This window comes from Passer montanus, unplaced genomic scaffold (genome assembly GCF_014805655.1).
Source record: "Passer montanus isolate IOZ18808 unplaced genomic scaffold, ASM1480565v1 scaffold49, whole genome shotgun sequence".
NCBI classification, from domain to species: domain Eukaryota; kingdom Metazoa; phylum Chordata; class Aves; order Passeriformes; family Passeridae; genus Passer; species Passer montanus.
Genome location: NW_024369818.1, coordinates 6206017 through 6222286, shown reverse-complemented (window position 1 = coordinate 6222286; position 16270 = coordinate 6206017). Strand labels below are relative to the sequence as shown.

The window sequence follows — 16270 nt, the reverse complement described above, 5'->3', positions numbered from 1 at the left end:
TCAAGCTAAAGAAAAAAGGCTTGACAGAGGCTTCAGGAGCAACTCCCCACCCCTTGCCAGTGTCAGCTGGCTCTGGAAGAACCCACCTGGCTTTTTCTCCTGGTATTGAATCCTCTAGAAGGTGACAAACCCCCAGCACTGCCTGAACCTGGCAGTGCTCACTTCTGTCTCCTGAGGGACCATGAGTGACAGTTGCCATGTCAACTCCCTGTACATCCTGTCTCCTCTGTATCTGCTGAGCCTTTGCCAAGAGCCAATCTTCTGCATTAGTGCATGTCAAATTCCATGGCCTGAGCCAATGAGACTACCTTGGCTTTACTTCACAGCCATTTGATAGTCATAGTTTGAAGTTTTAGAATAGAGCTTTGTCCTTTCAGCTGAGAACATCCTCTGCCCTCCTCAAGGGTTTGCTGTGTGTGCTACAGCTGCTCCTCTGTGGGTGGCACGTGGAGTCAGAAATAATTGCAGCTAAAGCAGAGAAGTCATGGTAAACCTGTCAGGTACAGTGTATTGAGCTAGAGCTGGCTCTGCCTCCGGCTCTGGGGAGTTCTTCCTCACAGCTGAGGGACACTCAGCTAAGCCAGGCTGCTCTCCAGGGAAGGACACGGTCCATTATATTTTCCAAGTTGGCTCCAAGGCCATGCAGCTCCTCTCCAGTGTTCCAGTTTACAGTGAATAATTTAAATGTCAGGCTTCACTGCAGAAAGGCATATTTGAAGAAGTTATTTCCAGCTTCTAAGTCAAGTATCAGCACCCTGGTATCCCACACGTGTCCTCCATTGTTTGTTCCCTCTGTCTGCCTGCAGCATGAGAATCCAATTACACTGCTCCAAGAAAGCTCTGAGAATAAAAGCTCAAATACTTTTTCAAGGGGATGCAATTCAGTCTCTGGCTGAGACAGTTTGTGCCTAGTGCCTTCCTTCCACATTTTTCCACACAAAGAGGGATTTTTCTTATGGAAAAAACAAAAGCCATCAAGACTGGTAAATTTACCACATTAAGAGTGGTACATGTTATGATTTTGCCCAAAAGTCTGCCCTCAGTAAATGAAAATATTTTGTAAAAGCTGGATTATATCTGCAAGGGCTCTCATATATCAAGAGGGAGCACACAGTGAATGATGTGAGTGGGATGGAGGAACACACAGGTGACCCTCGTGTTGCTGGGAGCTGAGCAGATCTTTCCCTCCCGGGAGCCAAACCTTGGCTCACCTGCACAGAAAGGCATCGTGTGTGTGTGGTTTTGAATTGTTAGCACCTGTCTGAATTACAAAACTGCTTTATTTAATGTATTGCTGGGGTATTCACTCTGTCATCACCAAATGTGAGTTATTTATTATGATCAAGTCCATGAAATGTCCTGGAAAATGCCTGTGCCTGTTTGTCCCATGTTTTCTGAGTCACTCTGTCATCACCAAATGTGAGTTATTTATTATGATCAAGTCCATGAAATGCCCGTGTCTGTTTGTCCCACGTTTTCTGAGTCGCAAAAGCAGGACTAATCATTGCAAATTAAGAAGGATAGTGTCCCAAGTGCATTAAAGCAAATATGAAAAAAGAAAATGTTGCAGATTCATGCTATATGAGGAATGTCAAGACCCTTATTTCTGACACAGTTTTTGAGTGAAATAAATCTTCAGGGATTGTTCTATAGCTCTTGTTGTTTCTTTTACTTATCAAATTTTTATTTAACATGGAAAAGGGTAAACTATGAAACTCTCTGGGGCAGAGAAACCTTGCAAGAAGCTGCATGGTGCAACAAACACTTTAATTGAATTTTCCTCATTTGGACTTGAAAATTTCAGCTGAATTTTCTCCCTTTGGACGAGGCTCAGGCACTGAAACTTCCTGTCTCTTTCCAGCTGCTTTCAGCTCTGAATGGCAGAGCAGAGACACTTTCAATCCAGAAATCTGATTGTTGCACCAGCAGAGCTTGGTTTAGGCTTTGCCAGGATCCCTGCTCCCTGCTTCCTGTGGCCCAGCTCCCAGCTGGTAGGAGAGGGGATTCTCTTGGAGGCTGGACACTCCTGGTGGGTGCTCTGGGCATCAGCTCTGGGTGTCCTGAGTGCAGACCCAAAGCAGAGCAGCACTTCATCTCCAGCAGCTCTCACCTCCTTTCCTGATGACATGGGAAGGCCACACTCAGTGGAGCTCAGGGAAGGATGGATGGAGAACACCAAGGCAAGGAACCAAAAAATCCACAGTTGGAGCATGATGGGAATATCTGCATTAGGAAAAGTTTTAATACATTGTCTTGGGTTCACAGGATTTCTTATCTGCCTTCTTGTGAAGTCTTCACATACCTCATAAATATGAAAGATAACAATCTGCAGGGACCTGTGGGGACAATTTCATTCAGTTTTTGAGCACAATACTCCAGTCATGAAATCATTTTCTTACATCTTTGTGGGAGCAGACAGGGACAAGCATTTGAATGCGTGTACCCACTGAGCCTATAGTAACAGCCTGTGGAGAAAATTTCCACTGCTATTATGATTTGCCTCATCATTAAATTTTGTCCAATAGCAGAGATGAATCACATCTTTAGAACTCATTTCCTTAAAATTAGCTTAAATTCAGGTGCAAGTGCAAGCAGCCTTGACCCTGGATGCTTTTACATGCTGTACAATGAGTGTGAATGCTGAATTATCTCTCTTCTCTCTGTCAGGCAGGAAAATGTGCCTGGAGGAAAGTACAGAAAAGATTCCATGAACCCACTGAGCTCAAGGACTTGTTCCCAACAGGCCCCTTGGCCTCCATGAGCAAAGGCAATGAACCATGGCAATGACCTGTGAAAATGCTTGAGATCTGGTGTTTTCAGGTTCCCAAGCATCTGAATTTTTATAGTATAGCTCTGATTTCTCTGGCCCTCATCAATATTGATCTGATGAGATCACATTAGATCTGATCAGAACATTGATATGCATCTGAACTGACATTTCAGAAATGTGACATTTCTTTTCAAAAGAGCACTACAAGGAGACTGCTAAATAATCTCACAAAAATGAAAATTTACAATAATTTGTGTCTCAAGTAGTGTCAACACGTGAAAGCCAAAAATCTTCTACAAAGAAACAAAGGGTGGCACACTTCACCTGGACAGCTTGGCAAAAGTACATTTCTCCCTTGCTTTGTCTGTCTGGCTGAGAGGAGCTAGCACCAATGCATGATGAACCCCAAAGCCTGCTTTGAGCAGCTCAGAGTGTTTGCAAGTGAATAATAACTGTAGCAAACAAAAAAAAAAAAAAAAAAGTGATTGCTGAAGTGTTTGTACCTGCAAGAGAATAAATCTGTTCCACAGGAATATGGGGTGAGAGTCACCCACCTCTGGCACCCAGGACATCTCACTGCTGTTGGGTTTGTGCATGAACAGCCAGTGCTGCTGTGCCCCCTCACCCTGCTGATGCACAGCAGGGAAAAGGCAGGGAACAGGGCAAAGGGTTCTGTGGGGGTCATACAGCAAATGAGCCCGGGATGGAGCCCTGTGTGTTCCTGCAGCCTCTGCTGCAGAGGTGCCAGCAGGTGCCAGGCTGCAGCAGAGGTGCCAGCAGGTGCCCAGGTTGCTGCAGAGGTGCCAGCAGGTGCCAGGCTGCAGCAGAGGTGCCAGCAGGTGCCTGAGTGCCCAGGGCTCAGCACAGACCCCAGCCCAGCCGGGATGCAGAGAGTGCAGCTGGCCATCCTGGGTTCCCCCCGTGCCTGCTGGGCTGCTGCTCCTATTGCCAGGTTGCATTTCAATTTTCACTCTATTCTCTGCACCACATGAGAGAAGCAAGGGGCTGGGGCCAAGCACAAGGCCCACAGATGTTCTCTGCTAAAACTCTGGGATGAAGAGAAAGAGAAGTGCCACAAAGTAGTGAAGATGCTTCACCCCCATCTAGCAGTTGTGCTGGGTGTCCAGAGAAGAGCAGAGAGCAGACAGGGGAGATCATAGCACATCCACCCTCCATCTGTGCTTTGCTGCTCTCTGGATCTGCACATGTCAGGCTGTGCTGGTGCCCACGTGTGGGTTGTGATACACCTCAGGAAAAACTGGGAAGAGATCTGCCATTGGCTCCTTCCTGTGCAGTGTGTCATCTGGCAGCTGTGTATATCACAGGGAACACAGGGACCATTCTGCTGCTGAGCAAAGCTGCTTCACTGAGTACTCAGAGATACTTGGAGGGGGAAAAGCAAACTGAAAGACAGCCCTTGATTTTTTGTTTCTGCCAAGCTCTGAAAACTCTTGGGAAACAGAAACGTGATGGATTAAGGACTGTGTGGAGAACCAGTAAAGCAGATTTCCAAGGATAAATTGCAGATTGAAGAAGAACAGTGCCCAAAAGGAATTATTCACTACGATTTCTTCCTAGGTGCAGAGAGAAAGTATTTGGGGATCTCTGATATTTCAGCCTCTGAATCAGCATCTCTGAGGGGGACATATGGGACTTAAGAAGGACAGCCAACAGGGAGCCTCTGAGGTGAAGCTGGTGTGTCCCCAGCACAGGCAGAAGAACCCATTTATCAACCCTTTTCTCTAGTTTGCAACCATGGGGCAGATTTTTAAAAGGCAAGTGTGCGTGCTCCCTCCTGCAAACACTGGCTTTAGGAGCTGAGCAGGCAGAAGGTGCTGACGAGTGTGGCTGGAGCAGGGCTCTGCTGCCCCAGCCATGAGACAGCACACCTGGTTCCCCTTGCAGTACATGCCCAAGCCCTTCTGGAGAGCAGAGAACCACAACACAACCAGCTTCTTCTCTGCACTGTACGGCTTCCCTAACCAGTCCTTCTTCCACAGTGACTTGAACCTGGAGGACCTGGGGGACTTTGACAGTGGAGCCAAGTATGAGGGCGAGTCGCAGAGCCGGACAGTGAAGGCGCTGCTGATTGTCTCCTACTCTGTGATCATCTGCATCTCTCTCTTCGGCAACATCCTGGTGTGCCACGTGGTCATCAAGAACAGGAGGATGCACTCTGCCACCAACCTCTTCATCGTCAATCTGGCTGTTGCTGATGTGATGATCACCACCCTGAACACGCCCTTCACACTGGTGAGCCCCGTCCAGCCGTGCCTGCCGGTGTCTGTGTGTGCCTGTCAGCTGTGTGAGCTGGGATTGAAGGGCTGGGACCAGCCTGGGATCCAGACTTGCTTTTGCCCCCCTTCCCCTTCTGCCTTCTGAGAGGGTGCAGTCATGGCCCCCATCCCAAACACCCCCTGAGCATGTGGAGCTGGGAGCTCACGTCCTCTCCTCGCAGTCCATTGCTGGGGTCACTCTGCTGCAGCTTTCCCCCTCTGCCTGGGCAAGGCACAGATCTGGGAGCCCTTTTTTCCTGTAGATGGGGAAGGAAGTGGGGACAAGTTTGACATGAGAAAATCCAACTAATGGCTCGTTTCCTATGGAAACAGCATGAACCAGGTCAGACCCTGTGCAACATCTCAGGGAAGTGCTCAGGCTGCACTGAACAGTGTTGGTGGCATGTCCCTCCCTCAGCCACTACAGACAGTGCTTCCTGGGGCTAATAGTCCTTTTTTTATTTTCAGTGACTAAAAATATATATGATATAAAAGAACATTAAATGAACAAGGTGGGAAAAATTAAAGATTAATTTCTTGCTCCACTGCCACAGATTATGCATTCCATACACACAGGACTTTGCTCCTGGATTTAACCCAGCACTCCTGTTCAAAATGCTCCTGCTTCATCCCTGCCCAGAGCGCTTTTTACCCTTCCTAAAGCAAGTCTTGAAGTAGCTGTTGGAATTGACCCTTTCTTAAACTGATGCTGTTTCTTTGGTGGGACTTCCCTGCCTTGCTCTGATGGGATTTGCATCCTGTAATTTGTTCAGGGAGAGCCTGGTGCCCTCTTGTGTGTTCACACACAAACAGCCACACACCACGCACGGGTAATTAAATTTCTCTCAGCTCTCTCAGGAACGAGCTTTACACCAGCTCCAGAGATCCAGCACACTGCTCCAGTTCAGTGACAGTCAGTGCTGCAAGAGTCACCCCTACAGGGAAATTAATTAGCCTAATTGAAAACAGATTAGCTAGTCTTGACTAATTTTCCGTGGACAGATGCTTTGTAGTAAATATACTTTACTTCAAATTAGCTTAATATGCAGCAAAATGAGTGACATTAATTTGTGATTAATATTACACAATCAGGAATAGCAAGGAAATGAGGCAATTTGGTACACTCTCCTCTGCAGAAAAGCCATCATTTGTAAGACCTCTCTGGGAACAGGTGAGATGGATTCCATGGATTTCTCTGCCTAAGTTTGGAGACCATGCAGCTTTCAGCATCCACATGTCCAAAGGTATAATGTTTTCTGGGAGGCACCCAGTGTGCCCTGCAGAGCCTTGTTGAGGATCAGAGCTAAGATTTCTTTACGTGTTCCAGAAGGGCCATGGTAAATGCACAAGTGTACACATACACAACACACAGAGAGCACTGCTCAAGCCATTGGTTTGCACAGTGCAGTAAATCTCACCTCACTTTGAGACCCTCTTGCACAGTCACTGTTTCCCTAGGAAAAAATGAGGATAAAGCACCTCCAAAGCCTCAGGGAGCTGTATTAAAGCACCTGAGAAGCTAATTTGCTTCTCTTCAGGTATTGCTCCTCTTAATCTGATGTCGTCTGTTCTCCAGGTGAGGTTTGTGAGCAGCACCTGGGTTTTTGGGAAGCTGATGTGTCACATCAGCCGGTTTGTGCAGTACTGCTCTGTCCACGTGTCTGTGCTGACCCTTGCTGCCATCGCACTGGACCGGCACCAGGTATGTTGAAGACACCACTCCTGTGTTTGCTAGAAAATATTGTGCTAAGTACATAGTTGTTTCCTCCTCAAATCCCAGTACCAGGAAACCTGCACTGTTTTGAGACTCAGGGAGCAGAGGGGAGAACTCCAGCTTTCATGGCAGTGGACAAGACACTCATGTTTTTTACAGTGAGGGTGATGAAATACTGGACAGGCTGTCCAGAGAGGTTGTGGGAGCCTCTGTCCGTGGAGATACTGAAAACCTCAGGAGATCAGTGCCAGACAGCCTGGTCCAGTCCTGCTCTGCCTGGCCTCCTCAGCCCTGCCTCAGAGCACAGTCCCACCAGCAGGGTGGGGATGAGTGCTGAATTCAAACATCAGCCAGCCCACACCATCTCTCCACACAGAATTATGAGAGTCTGTCTGTTCTGACACTTGCCCCATTCCTTGCCTTAGGCTGGAAACAGTAAGAACTATGTTAACTCATCCAGTTCAAGGTAAGAAATTCTCTCCTCCTCCAGCCAGGAAAACCTTTCAAGTCAAGCAATCAGTACAGACTGAAGGGTTTCCTGAAGTGAAACAGTAAATTGTAAATTTGTAAATTGTTTGTAAATTGTTCTTTAGCTGATGAGTGCTGAGTGCTGGGAAGCCAGATCCAGCAAGGTGAGCTCTCAGGCAGACTGGATTTCTTGCAGTGCTGGAGTCACTGAAACAGTTGCTACAGAAAAGCAACTTCACCTGATAAAGGCCGGCTGGATGAACTTCAAAACAAGAACTGGCTCCACCTGGTGTCAGAGAATCACGGGGACTGCCAGAGCATAAGTCAGCCACTTCTGTCCTTTTTACCACAAAGAGTTTGACAGTCTGCCCATTTCATGTGCAATATTACAGCTCCTGAAATCACAGCACTTTGACAGTGATTAATTTTAATCAGCAGATTCTTGGTTGATTGCAAGGCATAGCTAGGTATCAAGAAGTGTTTGTTTAATTAAGGGCAAACAATACATGCCTTTAAATTCAGTGGAAGGGGTTCCTCAGGGCTGGAATGAACAAGTATGGCCCAAGGAGATAAAGACAGAAGTGAGGAGATGTCCTGGACCAACGCTTGCCTCTATAAATATTGCTAATCCTGAGAAATATCACAGCAGACAGATACTCCAGGGGAGTTGTACAATTTGATTAAGTAGGTATTTGTAATGGGACTAGAAATGACATGCATAAAATACCGAAGACCTCATAAGCCAAGAGATCATCTGGATGACATGATAGGTCTATTTTTATTTATTAGGTCATTGCCTAAGGTAATCCTCCACAGTGCATACATCTCAACAGAGTCCTCACTTCCATGGTCTCTCGAGGTCTGCTGATGGGTCACACAGAATGTGTTTCTCTGCTCAGGCTCTGGGCCAGCAGTAACATCCAATACATGCACAACTCCATGCATTTCCCAGCCCTTGTGCTCCCTGAAGTCCTGTAGAGTCTCTCTGCCTTTTAACACTGAAGAAATGTGGAGCTGCTACATGCAACATGGGGCTCAAAGAGTGACCAAGACACTGTAAATGCTCAGGAGTTGTTGTTCTCTGCAGGTGATCATGCACCCTCTCAAGCCACGCATGTCCATGGTGAAAGGAGGGATTTGCATCATCATCATCTGGGTTATGGCCAGCTGCTTCTCGCTGCCCCACGCCATTTATCAGACTCTGACAAGGTTTTATATTGGGTAAGACATTGACATATTTTTTTGTATGATATTTGCAAAGCCCCAGAGAACCCAAGGCCACACCCCTCCATCCATGTTATTAGAGCAGAAAGGGCAAACACATGGGTGCTGTGTTTGTCACAAAGGGACAATGACAATTGATGGAATTGCTTCCAGGCTGGTTCATTAGTTGTTTTGGGCTCAGAGGTTCAACCATGTAGTTTGGGGCAGGCACAGGGGAGAGGGCCTCCTCGTCAGCAGAGGACACAGATGCCACTATAGATGATTTCCTTTTTTTCCTGGGGATGTGTTTAAGATAACCTTCATTGGAGCCAAAGGTCAAACCTAGAGTAAAATTTTCCATTGAAAGTGGCACCTTCCTATGACACCAAATGAGTTCTGGTACCTATACCTGTACTGAAACTTGTCTGAAAGTCTGAGGTGTTTGTCCTCAGACGTGTGCAGCTGGTAGTGGAATTGAGAGCTCTTTCTCTTTGATCTTCAGAAACAGAACCATCCGAATGGTCTGCCTCCCCAGCTTCCCTCCTCCTGCTGATCTTTTCTGGAAGTACTTGGACCTGACTACGTTTGTTCTCTTGTATGCTCTGCCCTTGCTTGTGATCTCCATCACATACGCCATAGTGGCCAAGAAGCTCTGGCTGAGGAATGCCATTGGGGACCTCACCATGGAGCAATACTATGCCCATCAGAGGAAGAAGAAGATGACGCTGAAGATGCTGATGGTGGTGGTGGTCGTGTTTGCCGTCTGCTGGTTTCCCCTGAACTGCTACGTGGTGCTGATCTCCTGCAGGGCCATCCACAGCAGCAACGCTCTGTATTTTGCTTTCCACTGGTTCGCCATGAGCAGCACCTGCTACAACCCCTTCATCTACTGCTGGCTGAACGAGAGCTTCCGCACGGAGCTGCGGTCCCTGCTGTGCGCGTGCCGCCGCAGGAGCACGGCCCAGGGCCACGCTCTGCAGCCCGTCTCCCCCCTGTTCCGGCATGCCAAGGCTGAGAACTGCCCGTGCCAAAGAAGCAGCACACGCCAGAAGGCACAGACACCCTCCCAGAGGAACTCTGCCAGGACGGACATATCCAGCGTGCAGCCGATTGTGGCAGAGAGCTGAACCTTTCGTCTGACAGCTGGGCAGCATCACACTGGGGTTGAAAAATCGTGGGGAAATGGGTTTGGAAAGGCCTCTGGAGACCATCAAATCAACCTTCCACACACAGCATGCAAACTTCAACCTTTGGGTCATTCAGGGCCTTGTTCTCTCAGGTATCAAAATTCTCTAGGGATGAATTGCCCACTTGTGGGCTCTGGAATGAGGGGTGTTGAGTGAAGTTTTCATTGGAACAGCCAGCAAAAATGAAAAGAATTATTTAACAGCACACAAAGCCTTTCATGGTCTAAGCAAACATGGGGAAGCTACACTGGTTATAAACACACCAGCTACCCACTGTGGCTTGATGTAAAGCTGTTAGGGCTTTAACTTCATGAATTGACATTTCTTTGGCACAAAATCTAAATTATTTTCACTTTCAATAATATTTTATTTTTTACCAGTCCACAAGAACTGTGTTCTTAGTGGCTTCCCTGCCAGCCTGGCAGCTCTTCCCCATTGGGTCAGCCTGTCTCCCTGTCGTGTAGTTACCCTGTGGGCAGCAGCAGCAGCAACCTTTAAGCAGCTATGGAACTGGGCGTTCTACCTTTGTCTGAGATGGAACCAGCAAACCAGACCTGCAGGTTTTCAACCCAAAAGGCAGGAGATGGAAAAAGTTTAACCTGTAACATGTAAACAGCCATGTATTCCCTGCTCAGTTAAACTGAGCATCTGACAATGTGCCACAGCATTCGCCTCAAGCACAGATCCTTGTGTTCCAGCTACATTGCTGGTGGGAGGGTACCAGCAGTGCTGGTCCTCGTCCAAACAGTGCCTCTGGAATTCAAGAGATAGCTGGGATTCCTGGGGATGTGTGTGCCTGACAGCTGGCACCAGCAGCTGCTGCTCTGGGGGCTCACAATGGAGCCAGCCACCACATTTCAGAGCTGGGTTTGGGTCACTAGAGAGAGATACCAGTGGGAGCACATGGCCAACTTCAGCCGCTGACTATGAAAAGCCACAAAAGTTGTGTTTTCCTCTTTCTCAGAAGAAATAACCAGTTTCTTTGTGTCCAATCTGCACTGGCTCTGCCGTTTTGTTGGTAAAGGGTTGAGCTTCAAAAGATAGTGAAAAAATGAGCTCCAGTCTTCCCATGCAAAATACTCTAAATTACACTTCTATAGCTGAGCATTTCCACCCAGACTGGCAGCATGTCACAGCTGCAGACCTGCATGAAAGGCTGCTCCAATTTGGAAATCAAGATGCTTTGATGGGTACAAAAATATGTGACCTGAGAATGTATTTGTATTTCAAAAAGAAACTGTGAAGGGGAGGAAAGAGTAAGAATAACACTAATCTTGCTTTTTCCTAACTTATTGTGGGAAGCAGGAGGACAACTACAGCTGGGACAGGGACCTGGCATGGCTTGGAACACTGCAGATCCCAGTGGCATTGGCAGGACTAAGGCTTCAGGTCTGTGCTCCCATCTGAGGCACAGTGATTTATTTTCCTTCACATCTGCAGGAATTCCTTTGCAGAGGATATGCGATGGGGAGGAAATGGAATTAGAAACACTTCCTCAGAGAGCAAATATCCAAGACTCAGGTATCGGCTCTGACCAGGTGAACCTTTGATTTGGTTCCACTGGAGTGGAGTCCTGCCTGAAGCTGGCACCACAGAGGGAGTACCAAAACCTTTAATTCTGTGATACAAGTAAATGACAGCATTAACCAGATGTCACTCCTAAGCTGGGTGTTTTACTGTCTGGAAAACTGGGAATCCATGACACTGCAAATGGCATTTCCCTACTATTAGTATCTGGAGGTTTCTATAAACAAGATAGGTCTTCTTTATAGAAACTCTTCTTAAAAAAACAAACCAATCACAAATGCAAATAAACAATGTTACTGTAACTTAGTAAAACTTACTCAAATGCTCTTCTCTTTACACAGGAAAAAAGTCAATGAGATTAAATAATGCAGTTTGCATGTATATCCCAACCCACTCCCAGAGAACTGTGGAACTCCTTACTCTGGGCTAAGTAAATCAAAGTCTGTTCTTGCCCCTCATCCTTCAGCAGGACAGCGTGCTGGCTCAGCATCCCTCAGCCTGGTGTGAATGGACGGATGGTGAAGGCCAAGGTCAAACCCACAGGCTGCCCATCTGACCATGGCAGTGGGCAGACATCATCCCTCACCTGGCAACAGATCTCCAAGGGATGGTTTGCTCCCAGATGAAAAGCTGACATTGTTTCCTCAGAGCACATCCCATGCTGATTCTTGCACAGCAGTGTTTCCTCAGTAGGAGTGTGCAGTCTGGCAGTGTTGAGCTGCCTTAAAAAACATCATTTCTTTGAGGTGATTGTTTTTGTAAAAGTCTGGCAAACCTCCTTCTGATTACACACAACCTCCCACCGGATGCTTTTGCTTTAATACACGCTCTGTTAAAATATCTGTGTGGTTGTAATACAGTGAGATTTGATGCACCAATGTTCTTTGGGGCTAACAGTCAAATAAAATACTGGTTCAGCACCCTCTCTCTCTCTCTCCTCTGGGTTTTATGTAACTTTTGAGTTATGAAAAGGAGATGATATTCCCTCTTACAAGAGGATTAGCAAAAAAGCATAGACTGCTGCTCGTGGCAGACATAAATGCATGACCAAAACTTTTGTCGCCATGTGTCTTGACTTCTTTCAGCATGAAAAGCCCTTCACACAAAGAAGTGCTGTGGTTACCCAGGTGAGGAGTCAGCCATGGATGTGCCCTGACTACAAATGCTGTTTCATTGCCATGTGCCTCCCTGCAGCTCACGCAGTCAATGGCTGGTCCCAGCAGCATGTTTTGCCTGGCATGTTGGTCCAGGTAGCAGCATGGGATGCTTTGAGGTCTCCTTGAATTTAATTGTTATTCTCCAATAAACACTTTCATGAAGAGAAGCACAGCCTGATCAATTCCTTGTGCATTTCTCCCTGGTGCTCCTGCTAGGATGCTCAGCCATCCCCTGCCTCCCTTCCCCTTGCTGGGGAACTCGTGCTCTCCCTCACATGAAAATTGGGCATCACAGTCAGATTTGTTTGGAAGGGGCTGCTCAGTAACAACATGTGCACTATGACTGTGCCAGACCAGGCTCTCTGGGAAAGCTACAAATAGGTCAGCAAGAGCTCAGGCAGTAACTGGTCACCGAAGATGATACATCAATTTCCAGCTACACATCTACTGAAAACCAGCAATATGCCAAATACAGAGCCCTGCAGCTACATTAAAATAACCTTTTAGCATTCAAAGTGTTAAAATCAGGTGACTACACCAAAAGAAGAAAATATTTTATTGCCCTCCCTGAAGAGCTGTTTCTTATCTCTCCTTTTGAAGAAACTTTCCAAGCAGAATAATGAACCTGCAGCTGTGAATCATTTAACCAGCCCTGATGAGTTTTGTGCAGCTCCGCAGAGGGCTCACAGCCTTTTTGAGTAATTTCTGAGTGATTAAAATGAAAGCTGTTAAATGGGTTCACTTCAACATTGCCCAAAGCACTGTGGCACCCTCCAAATCCAGACCAAATGGCTTTAGTTTGAAAAACAGAGACATGTAGGAATAGGAATGTGTAAGTCAGAGGAATGGGAAAGACATCCCTTCATGGAGGGTTCCTCTCTCTTTGGCTTTAACTGTGCTAAAAAGACACCTGAGTCTTCTCACAGGGTGCTTTACCCCCAAAACACAGTGTTGAACAGACCAGAGGGGTCACATGAGCTGATACTCAGTTTGGGATTGTTGCTATTGTCAAAGAGCCCAGTGCTCATTGCACAGGAGTCAAGCTTGCCACTGAAGTAATTATTAGCTTACTGAATAACTATTAAGCTGGTAAAACCAAGTTACTTGGTCTGACACTTTACTGCTGCTGTGGACTTTGGTCATTTAAAAAATTTTTTATCCCTGACTCAGGTACAGCAATTGCTTCTTCTTGATGTTTTTTCCATACAAGAGAAGTGTTACTCACACTGTGCAATTGTTTGCACAGAGACTGGTACCTCAGGTGAAGAAGAATTGGCCTGGTCTCCTACGCATCAAAACGAGAAGCCACTCTTTATTTTTACAGGAGGACAAAATTCAGCTTTTTCTGGTGGAAAATCCTCTTCTGTAGCATCTGCACTGACATCTTGATGTTTTTTCCATACAAGAGAAGTGTTACTCACACTGTGCAATTGTTTGCACAGAGACTGGTACCTCAGGTGAAGAAGAATTGGCCTGGTCTCCTACGCATCAAAACGAGAAGCCACTCTTTATTTTTTTTCACAGGAGGACAAAATTCAGCTTTTTCAAGTGGAAAAATCCCCTTCTGTGGCATCTGCACTGACCCCTAAATGATCCTGAATTCATTTATATTTTTAATATTGCTCTGTCATTATGCAGACAAGAGTAAGTGAGGTTTGTCTTGTCATTGACCTCACAGGAACCTGGTGTAAAGTGCCTCCCAGGATGTGTGTGGGCAAGGGGCTGGGCATGGGTGGCTACCACAAAGATGGGAGAGAGCCTTCAAGCACAGGGACACTGCAGGAGCAGGATGGAGCCTGGAGGGCTGGCTGGCAGTGTTTGGGAAGGCTGAGGACACAGGGGGTGGCACACGACACGGGCTGTGTCCCATCCCATCTCTCACCCACTGTAAATCCAAAGGCCAGGAAGAGCAGAGCATTTTTTCAGCTGGAATGTGTCACACTGAGGTCCTGTCATTGCTGAAGGCTTTATGACTCTTTATAAGATCTGCATTGCCAACAGGGCTTTATACAGGTACTTTATACACTCAGCTGTTTCCCCTCTGCCTGTGAAATGCAGGAATTGGTGTCACCAGTGGTTTCTTTATTCCTGGAGGTTTGCTTTGCTATGTTCCAGAATGTGAGGTGTGGAGCCGACCTCTCCCAGGAGAACGCGCCCCCACCTCTGAAACTCAAACACCGTACCCGGGGTGTATCTGCGGGCTTCCCCCTGCAGATCCCAGCTCGCTCGGCTGCTGCTGTGCCAAGGGAAGTTTGGAGTTCAATGAGCAGGAAAATACGCACGGCTCTCATGGCCACGGGCGGTCCCGGCAGCCCGGGGCTGAGGTGCCGCTGTCTAATGACCGGTGGTACCGGGAAGGGCCACAGCAGCGTCCTTAAAAGGAGAAAATGACCCGGGAGAGGGCACGGGGGAGCGGGAACCTCGGGAGACGGGAGAAGGCACCGGGAGCCGGGAGAGGGCACCGGGAGATCGGGAACGGCGGCGGGAGCCGGGAGAGGGCACCGGGAGCCGAGAGAGGGCACCGGGACCAGGGAGAAGGCACCGGGAGATCGGGAACGGCGGCGGGAGCCAGCAGGGGGCGCTGTGGCACCGGCTCGCCTCAGGGCGGACACACGGTGCCGCAGCGCCCCCTGGCGGCCCGCGGTTACCGCCGTGCCTTGAGGGCCTTCGGGGGGAAAAGGCCCCGGGACCACCGGGACCGGGGCGGGGAGGGCCCATGAGGGGTGCCCGTGACCCGGGATGGGTCCACGAGGGTGCCCGTGACCCGGGATGGGCCCACGAGGGGTGCCTGTGACCCGGGGTGGGCCGCCGCTCACCCAGTGAGCATCCACCCCTCACTGACTGCCGAGCTCGGGGAGGTTCTCAGAGAGTTTGAAAAATCGAATCAAAATGTAATTCAGGGTTTGAGAAACACCCTACAGACCTGGGCACCGGTCTGAGCTTCTCAGTCATCTGCAACAGGAGAGAAGAGTGTGATAATGTGATAAAAGTGTGTGCATGTGCCTGCCTATCCTTGGGGGTTCACCTGCTATTCCAGAGGTTCCAGGTGCGATAAACCGGGCACCCTGCTCATTTGGGATGTGGCACAGTGACACTGCACCCTGCTCGTTGGGGATGTGGCACAGTGACACTGCACCCTGTTTGTTTGGGATGTGGCATAGGGACACTGCACCCTGTTTGTTTGGAATGTGGGACAGTGACACTGCACCCTGCTCGATGGGGATGTGGCACAGAAACACTGCAGGATGTGCCACAGTGACACTGCATCCTGCCCATTTGGGATGTGCCATGGTGACACTGCACCCTGCTCTCTTGGGATGTGTCATGGTGACACTGCTCGTGCCAGTGCTGGTGGTCTGGAGCTGAGCTAGTGCCTTGGCAGGGACCCCTTGAGCCTCGGACACAGCAATGGCCAAGGAGTTTGGTGTCTCAGCTGACAGAACACAGTCAAACAAACGAGACAAGGCAGCCTGAGCTGAAGCTCCGGTCACTGCCCGAGCTCTGGGCTGCTGTGGGTGGCTGCACAGACCGGCCAAGGAAGGGCAGCAGTTGTGTCCCCAACACCTCCCTGACAGACCCGAGCTGCAGCCTGGCAGGGGGCTGGGGGGACTGTACGGGGACTGTGCCATGCTGTGACTCTCACAGCCACGTCAGTAGAAGGTGGAACTGCCCGGACCCTGGCTGAGCCCCAGGTAAACACAGACCCCCCAGCTGGAGCCACTTCCACGGAGAGGCTGTGGGCAGAGGAGAGGTGACTCACAGCACACACTGGGATGGAGAGCTGAGAGCTAATGACCAAATCAAACACTTGCAAACAAGCCCCTTTGAGTGCCACTGCCACATTCCTGTTGAGGCTCAGGACATTTCAGGATCCACTCCAAAATCCTTCGTTATTCATGTGTCTAAAAATAGGTCTTGACGGCTTGCAGTGGTCAGCCAGGGCAGAGTAGCCAAATGCCTCTGATGCA

The 16270-nt window shown here is 48.5% G+C and overlaps 1 protein-coding gene across 1 annotated transcript; it reads left to right on the top strand.

Moving 5' to 3' along the window:
• Positions 1 to 4151: 4151 nt before the first annotated feature.
• Positions 4152 to 12439, top strand: LOC120508775 (probable G-protein coupled receptor 83). The gene is made up of 4 exons (XM_039722686.1): positions 4152 to 5023; positions 6623 to 6748; positions 8316 to 8449; positions 8934 to 12439. The coding sequence occupies exons 1-4, from the start codon at positions 4646 to 4648 to the stop codon at positions 9556 to 9558; spliced, it is 1263 nt and encodes a 420-aa protein (XP_039578620.1). The 5' UTR covers positions 4152 to 4645; the 3' UTR covers positions 9559 to 12439.
• The last annotated feature ends 3831 nt before the right edge of the window (positions 12440 to 16270 follow it).

What these genes read in the sequence shown, in the direction of transcription:
- LOC120508775 (XM_039722686.1), top strand. Translation starts at nt 4,646, where the DNA reads ATGAGACAGCACACCTGGTTCCCCTTGCAGTACATGCCCAAGCCCTTC. An exon ending in TGAACACGCCCTTCACACTG is followed by an intron (nt 5,024 to 6,622) that starts GTGAGCCCCGTC and finishes TCTGTTCTCCAG; the next exon opens with GTGAGGTTTGTGAGCAGCAC. An exon ending in CTGACAAGGTTTTATATTGG is followed by an intron (nt 8,450 to 8,933) that starts GTAAGACATTGA and finishes TTTGATCTTCAG; the next exon opens with AAACAGAACCATCCGAATGG.